This window comes from Sinocyclocheilus anshuiensis, unplaced genomic scaffold (genome assembly GCF_001515605.1).
Source record: "Sinocyclocheilus anshuiensis isolate Anshui unplaced genomic scaffold, SAMN03320099.WGS_v1.1 scaffold4445, whole genome shotgun sequence".
Taxonomy (NCBI): Eukaryota; Metazoa; Chordata; class Actinopteri; order Cypriniformes; family Cyprinidae; genus Sinocyclocheilus; species Sinocyclocheilus anshuiensis.
The window spans coordinates 32,733-41,200 of NW_015549500.1; the positions used below are offsets into that span (position 1 = coordinate 32,733).

At 41.2% G+C, this 8,468-nt stretch overlaps 2 protein-coding genes across 2 annotated transcripts in view; both read left to right on the forward strand.

Annotated features, from left to right (window-relative positions):
• Positions 1 to 3,176, forward strand: part of ift74 (intraflagellar transport 74) — a 19,783-nt gene extending 16,607 nt beyond the window's left edge. The window contains 4 exon segments of the mRNA XM_016444894.1: positions 676 to 839; positions 1,734 to 1,859; positions 2,518 to 2,578; positions 2,659 to 3,176. Coding sequence (XP_016300380.1) covers positions 676 to 839; positions 1,734 to 1,859; positions 2,518 to 2,578; positions 2,659 to 2,768 — 461 coding nt within the window. The 3' untranslated portion in view covers positions 2,769 to 3,176.
• A 1,299-nt stretch (positions 3,177 to 4,475) lies between these two features.
• LOC107656940 (tyrosine-protein kinase receptor Tie-2-like) overlaps positions 4,476 to 8,468 on the forward strand; it is a 37,026-nt gene continuing 33,033 nt past the window's right edge. Inside the window, exon 1 of the mRNA XM_016444893.1 lies at positions 4,476 to 4,625. Coding sequence (XP_016300379.1) covers positions 4,565 to 4,625 — 61 coding nt within the window. The 5' untranslated portion in view covers positions 4,476 to 4,564. The remainder of the gene's footprint in view (positions 4,626 to 8,468) is intronic.

Below are 8,468 nucleotides of genomic sequence, written 5' to 3' on the forward strand. Positions count from 1 at the left end.
CAGATCAGCAGGTCTCCTGGTGGGACACAGATTAGGGCTCAATGTCTCCGATGACGGGCTTTTCTGCATCTCACACTGACCAGCAGGCACTTCCTGTTTCTTGTAGCAGGTTTAAGTGTGTCATGAATCTTTGTAACGGAGAAGCCAAATTTGCTTGCAATCGTTTCCAAAGGTAATAGATCATGACCTTTGAACCCTGTACTGCTTCCTGCTCTCATGCTCTTCTCACATTACACATGTACATGTGGCACAAAAGTGATCGTGAAAATTAGCCAAAGTCTTGAGGTTAAAAGACACCTAATGGGTAAAGCTCCATGATGTTTGCTGTCGCTTTAAGGACACTATTGTCTTCTGAAGAGCTGCTTAGAGCCGAACCGAACTTTACACCATTATTACACTGAACTGAACTGATCTGAATAATGACACTATCGTCTTCTGTGGAGCTGCTTTACAGCAGATTTGGATTCGTCTCATATTTAATGAAGTTTGCAGCACTGATTCTGTGTTACTGTGAAGTTGCAAAGCGATCTGTATTGTGTAAAGAGTTTGTTTGTAGTGACACCTGTAGGATAAACGGCAGCCCTACACAGTCCAAATACAGCTTTTATATTTGACATGCTGATGTTCTAGCTGATGTTTTGTGATGTATGTTTGTACGTGTGTTTATTCTTGCAGAAAGTGAGCGTCTACAGCAGGATCTGCTGAAGGTGGAGCAGCTGGAAAGCAAAGTGAGCGCAGAGCTGCAAACTCTGAGAGATCAGCTCAAGCTCATGACGCAAGAGATCCACACATACAGAGATCTGGACGCTCTCAAAGCTGCCGGAGAGGACCGCAAGAAGGTCAGGAATCCACCGTTTACACACTCAGCAGCTCTATTAGTCTAATAACAATTTCTGTTCACTCTGAAATATCAATTTCAGCAAGAAAATTGCGGATTAAAACGTGCAAGGCTTCAAACATTACTAACCCTTCAGTGTAGCCAATAAATGTTTAGCCATCTGGAGCATTGAAATGTACGTTTGTGATATGAGCTTTAAGATCATTAGTCTTGTAAGATCGGAGCGTCAGAGACGTTGGAGCGAATCTGCTTCTGTCCACAGTGCTTCTATCATATTCAGTCAGGTGATTAGTCTGGCAGATGTTTAAGTGCATCTTGGTGCTCCAGCAGTTCAGGTTTGATGATCGTGACACTATCTGTTTCACGGTTTAGCATTGGTGTCTGACTAAAGTTCTAGCAGTTGCAGCTCTTTCATGGCTGCTGGCTCTGTGACGTTCTCATGGTGAGTTTTTGTGGAAACAGGTTCTTCAAGGTGAATGTTTTCTGTCACTGTGCTGCAGTACTTCTGTGTTGTTTGGACACAATGATTCGTAGCGTCTGTCCGATGGTCTCTATCATTCACGTTCAAGTTTCATTCACTATTCTTCTTCTCTGATGAAGTCTTGCCATGCTTTGTGTCTGCAGTCATAATCATAAAGATTGTTGCTCTTAAAACACCAAACTATTGGGCTGTTAAGGTTACAGACGCTCCTGCTAAACGGGCCCCCGTCATTTGCCCTTCTTCACTCAGTTCTCCCATGATTTGTACTAAACTGCTGAACACAACTTATGCTTCACTGATATACAAACTGGAGTATAATGACGATAAATAACATAATCTATTATAAATGTGGTGGTTACGTGGCATGCGGTTCGTTCACTCTCACAGCACTCAGTGTGTCATTTGTCCCATCAGAGACTGCAGGAGGATCGAGTAACACTCTCTCAGAGGAAGGACACAGTCAAGATGAGGATACACAACATGAACGAGGAGTACGAGTCTCTTAAGAACCAGTTACAAGAGAACGAGACCCATGTGGAGGTGAGCATACACACTCCATTCAGCTTCAGATGTGTTTCTGTTTCTCACTCAGTAGCACAGTACTCTTTTCACTGACCGTTTCTGTCTAACAGAGCAAACCGGACTGTCCAGACATCACATTGTGTTGATAAAGACAGAATAACCATGATTTCACCATGCACATGCACTCTTTTGATTTTCTCCCATAATGCCCATGCGTACATCCAAGACATATTTTGCCTACATAGTACAGTCATTTTGGTTCCTTTTGTTGTTGTTGGATGGATGGATGGGGACAAAGTGAACTTCAATTCTTTTTTTGGATAATAATGAAGGCAGTCTTATTTGTCAGACCCCCGTAAAACACACTTAGTCCTGCTATCCATGAATCTGAGTCCTCACCATCGTTATATATTTCCCAGCCTTAAAGCTGCTCTGTTTAAGCATTTATAGAAGGCATTATAAGCCATTACAGACATAACAGTATGACAGTCTGTAAAGCTGCTGTGAAGCAGTGTGTATCGTGGAAAGTGCTATACAAATAAAGTCGACTTGAGTTGACTTTGAGACTGAAGTTTATCTGCATGATGAGCCAAATAGAGCTGAATGTGTAAACATACTCGCTGAGTTTTTCAGTTGTGTTTGTGATTTAATGTTTTGCTGTCTGTTCTCTTTCCAGCTGACCAATATGGAGAGGAAGTGGCAACATCTTGAGCAGAACAACTTTGTGATGAAAGAATGTATCTTTTGATCATGTATGGATCTCTATGAGAAGTGTAAATACAGTTGATGTGTAGCCCTCCTTAACTCTATTGTGCAGTCATCGCCTCCAAAGGTGTAGAGAGCGATTACCGCCCAGTGATGAAGAACGTCAACAAACAACGGCTAGAGTACAATAAGATACTGGTTGATACCCTGCAGAGAAACTGAGGAGGGGGAGCACTTCCTGTCTGCAGCAGTTTACAAACCCACTTCCTGTTCAAGATGAGATCACACTGTGATTCTAGAATATGATCCACATTTCATAATCTCAGGTGTATCACAGTCTTGTGTTATCGGTGAGATTCGAGTCATGTCACAGTCTGTAGAGCTAAATAATTACATTGGTGTGTAATTCATGTGATTTGTTTTCCACAGTAAAAGACTTGATTTTATTCCACGTGTTGTTACTGTGAGTGAAGCATCACTGTAGCGTCTATTTACAGTGAAAACTGTCATGTTACCCGAGTTAAAGCCGAACTGTGAATGCAGGAAACTTAGATTAATAGCAGGAAGATGGAAATATATTCTGTTGATGGATTTCTGTAGATGTCAATGGAAAATCCCAGCTAAAATAAGAAAGCAAGTGTGTGTGTGTACCTGGTATTCCTTACGTCATGAGGGCCAAATGTCCCCACAAGGACAGTAATACCAGTCAATTTGACCTTGCGGGGACATTTTTTTGATCCTCATGAGGAAACAAGCTTATAAATCATACAGAATGAAGTTTTCTGAAAATGTACAAATGCCTGTAGTTTCCTGTGAGGGGCAGGTTTAGGTTAGAGTTAAAGTGATAATTATAGTTTGTACAGTAGAAAAACCATTACGCCTATGGAGAAGGTTAGGGTTAATGAATGAACCCATAAAAGTGCCAGAAACTTCAGATCAAACTCAGTTCCTGGAGCCCCGCAGAGTTTTGTTCCAAGACACATGCTATGTAGTTTTCAAATAAGCCATATATCAGTTTTACATTTCCAAACATTACTTTTGCAAGTCCTGTTATATTCCACCAGGTGGTTAGATCTACGCAGAGACCGAGTCGGCCCGGGATTACAGGAACAGTTCGGACTGAAGTCTAGATCCATAGAAGAACTGGCTTCTCAAAGATCTTCGAACAAACCATCTGCGAACTTTTTAAAAAAAGTGCACAGTACATTGGATTAAACTGTTTTAGAAGGCAAAGGGTGGAAACACCAACAGATTCTGACTTGATTTAAGTTAATAAATTAATAACTATCCATAGAATTGTTTTTGAAATCCTCCACAGAATTATTCACAAGTGACCAAAACTTTTCACAGTACTCTCATTTTCAGGTTGGTTGTTCCATGAATTTTTGTAGCTACATTTTAAGATTCAAGACTTGTTCTCACAGTGAAAGTGTTGTCTGTCCATTCCTGGTTCTCGTTTCTTCTACAGTGTGAGAGTGGAAACCCAAGCACAACAAACGCCCTTCATTTGGATCCTAAAGTAAGGCTTTCATGGTCAACATGCTGCTGAAGTTCTCCAGAATGTTCTGATGCAGACTCTGAATCTCTGTCAATGAAAGGAGAATTTCATCAATCATTCAAAATACGTGTATAAAATGCTAATCACAGTAAAACAGACATGTGCTCAACAGCTTGACTTGGAAGTTTGGTTAGTCATGGTGAAAATTACTGTATGATTAAGAGGTTAGATTGATTCTCTCAGGAAGGCTGCTGCGGAATGTCTCTCTCGTCTCAAAGTGGGAGCCTCCCTTCAGGAGCCGCAGTTAATGACATGCGATTGTTTGAGCTGCGGCCTTTCCCATCCTCACAGCACAGAGAGAGGAAACAGGAAAAAGGAACTTCAACTCCCTGTTTCTGGACGGCAGACGAGAGGGTGGAGACACTGGGAGGAAAAGAAAGGGAGAGTTCATTTGTGTCCGAATCGAGGGATGTGTGCGCACTGGTTTCTCTGACAGACCGTCAGAAGATCTTCTCTGTGGATGTGGACCATGAGGCACCTGTCGTCCGTCACGCTGTGTCTGATTGGCTGCTTGATCACAGGTAACGCTGTGTTTTCATTCGCTGTTTCTCTGCTTCGTGGGACGCTCGAGGCGTCTGTGGTGCTGGTGGTTCTGACGCACATGAAGGAGCTTTCAGATAAAATAGTCCCATGTAACAATAGCCAAAGCTTCTGATAACATTCAAAATTACTTTGCAAGATTATTATGGTTCACTTATTACGCCAATATGTGAAGCTAAATATCCAGGACAGAAAATTATGGAGGTGATGTTTAAACTTTTTTTAATTAGAAATAATTATGCTTTGTTTAAATTACTCGTTATTTTGGTAAGTGAGATGGTTTGATATTATTTTATTTTCTAAAAACTAGTGGACTGAAAAATGGATTTTATGCACTTTTCTTTATTGAACTGCTCATGGGTCCTTGAGATGGTTGGGGTGCTCCTAACCCCTAAAACGTGTGTGTATGTGGGAGAGAGAGAGAGAGAGAGAGAGAGAGAGTGTGTGTGAGAGAGAGAGAGAGAGAGAGAGAGAGAGAGAGAGAGAGAGAGAGAGAGAGAGAGAGAGAGAGAGAGAGAGAGAGAGAGAGAGAGAGAGAGAGAGAGAGAGAGAGAGAGAGAGAGAGAGAGAGAGAGAGAGAGAGAGAGAGAGAGAGAGAGAGAGAGAGAGAGAGAGAGAGAGAGAGAGAGAGAGAGAGAGAGAGAGAGAGAGAGAGAGAGAGAGAGAGAGAGAGAGAGAGAGAGAGAGAGAGAGAGAGAGAGAGAGAGAGAGAGAGAGAGAGAGAGAGAGAGAGAGAGAGAGAGAGAGAGAGAGAGAGAGAGAGAGAGAGAGAGAGAGAGAGAGAGAGAGAGAGAGAGAGAGAGAGAGAGAGAGAGAGAGAGAGAGAGAGAGAGAGAGAGAGAGAGAGAGAGAGAGAGAGAGAGAGAGAGAGAGAGAGAGAGAGAGAGAGAGAGAGAGAGAGAGAGAGAGAGAGAGAGAGAGAGAGAGAGAGAGAGAGAGAGAGAGAGAGAGAGAGAGAGAGAGAGAGAGAGAGAGAGAGAGAGAGAGAGAGAGAGAGAGAGAGAGAGAGAGAGAGAGAGAGAGAGAGAGAGAGAGAGAGAGAGAGAGAGAGAGAGAGAGAGAGAGAGAGAGAGAGAGAGAGAGAGAGAGAGAGAGAGAGAGAGTGTGTGTGTGTGTGTGTGTGTGTGTGAGAGTGTGTGAGAGTGTGTGTGAGGGAGAGAGATTAAGTGAGAGTGTGTGCGTCTGTGTATTGTAACCACCTACAATACATTTTAGCTGTTTCTTGCACTATACATGGCCCGTGTCCAATTATAATAAACATAGTCTTTTGTGTTGAGTTTCTGTATAAGAACGCAGAACCCGGTCATGATATTACAAAAGTGCTCAGTGGACAGTATAATGATTTAGTACACTGCTGGCTCCAGCTTCAATAAATAAACAAGAATAATATGTTTAAGTTTAGTAATCCCCTTAAAGCAGGAGCTTGCGTTTCATTCTGACCTTCCTCCCCTCGTCTCTTAACTCACAGATCCACACCCCACTTCATTCTGCCAACTCTTCACTCCCCTTTGGGCAAAAATATTCCCATCACCATCAATCAGAACATATTAAACAATGCAAGAGAAGAGAGTGAGCCTGACCTGACACGAGGCAGTTATGAGGAACATGCTTAGAAACCTAACATGAAAAGATGCCAATTCTTTCAGAAAGTAGCAGAAAAATATGAAACTGATCAATTACTTTTAGAGCTGCACACCTTTGATGATTTATCCTTAAATATGACGCAGTGATGAAGTGTGACTGCTGTGTGTCTGTAGCTGAATGATGCGATATCAGACGTGTGTGTCTTAAACATATCACATGAGATGCTGACTGTGTGTTTCCCTCACTAATCATTCAAGCAGAACAATATCAAGCCAGTGCTGTACCACTACACCCAATGATAAGAAACAAGTCATCATTCATCTTGACAGCTGTGTTTGGTTGCCTGTTTAAAGCCCAACACCCTTCACACACACACACACACACACACACACACACACACACACACACACACACTCTGTCTCTCTCTCTCTCACACACACACTTTCTCTCAGTTCAAATAACCTTTATTGTCATGACTGTGTAACATATCACAATGTTGCCTTAGCAATAAATATATTATACAATCATACAGATTAAAAAAAGTCCATCTTATACACGTTATCACAATAAGCAAACAAATGAAGTAAATGAATACAAAGAGCAGTGAAATGGAAGAAAGGGTTCAGTCTTTGTCCCTCATTCGATGGCAGGTTGACACATACTGCGCTGCCAGCTGGATACACTTTTCCTTCTCTCCCAATATATACGAGAGGTTGTTCTTTGTTGCTCGCTTGCTGGAATTCAGGGAAAACTTGAGCTATATAGTGAAATAGGTGTCTCTAATGTTTTTATATCTGCTTCAGCTCAGTGTGAGCACAGTCTGAGCTCTCTGTCTCCACACTCAGACTGTGCTCACTCACGCCGGACTTCATCAGCAGCTTTCTCTGACCATAGTCTCTAATACTGCTCAGGTATGGTGCCCATTTATAATCAGACTTTATACTGTGAAAATGTTCATTTCTTTAATTGAGTTACTTTGTGCTGCCAATAATGAATGTATTCTTCCTGGGTTGTCAAGTTATTTAAGGATTCTTCTTGGCCTCAATGTCTGCCCAAACTTGAAAATGGCTTTAATCAACTTCAGAGGGTGCATGGAATAACTCAAAACATCTGATTCTTCATCATCAAAGCAATTTATTGAAAATCTTTCAGCAACTTGATCTTCCTTTGCTTATTTTCAGAGTTTAATTCAGATGCATAGCTCAGATGCTTAGCTTAATAACCTATACAGAGAAAATGTATAAATATATGAGTCACTACACACAGTAATGTGGTCATTTAAAGATGTTTAGCTCATTTAAACTACAACCAATGCTACTAGAATACTCACAAATCACAAAGTACAGTACATAGCGGTTCAATGGCAACACTAAATCAAATGCATTTACTGCACATGGCCAGTTAGCATATTAAATGCTAAACCCACTAGCATTAACAAACAACTTGCAAGACATTCACAATTGGTCTTTTAAACAGTCTGTAGTCACTAAAGAAATGAGTCTTTATCCTATCAGTAGCATCTCAAAGTTGATGAACACATTGTGGCTTTTCCCAGGTGTCTTTGAACAAACTCAGCATGTGGTTTACTCCAAACTCAATGGCTACATCTGTGCATGCTTTAGCAATCTTTCTCCTTTGGTTTTATAACCAGTATCAACGCCAACTTGGGTAGGAGAAGCACATTCACTTTGCCAACAGAGATCCTTCTGCACACTGATAATCAAACAAGCACACCTGGTTCTATTTAACATGTGAAGTTTCGATGGCCAATCAGCTTCCTTGTTTCTTCCAGGTTGCACTATGTGCCCACAATCAATAGTTTCCATTAAATTTGATCTCAAATCAAAACTCATTTTATCTGATAGATTTTTTTCGGGAGGCAGACACACTCTGTCAGTTTAAATCTAGATTAAAGACCCATCTCTTTAACCCGAGCTGAACTGGATGAAGACATCACTGAATCAATTAACTGACTTTAATTGAAAAATGTATCTTTGTTATTATCATCTTGCATTATTGACAAAGTATTTTCCTGTTTGACTCTGTAAAGCTGCTTTGACACAATCTTTATTGTATAAAGAGCTATATAAATAAAGGTAAAACAAACAAACTTTGACCCTGTACCAGCACATCAGTGAGCAGCAGACAGCCCACCCCGATGCTTTTCTCATCTTGGCTGGGGATTTCAACCACGCAGACTTAAAGAGTGTGTTCCCAAAAATACACCAACACATAGACTT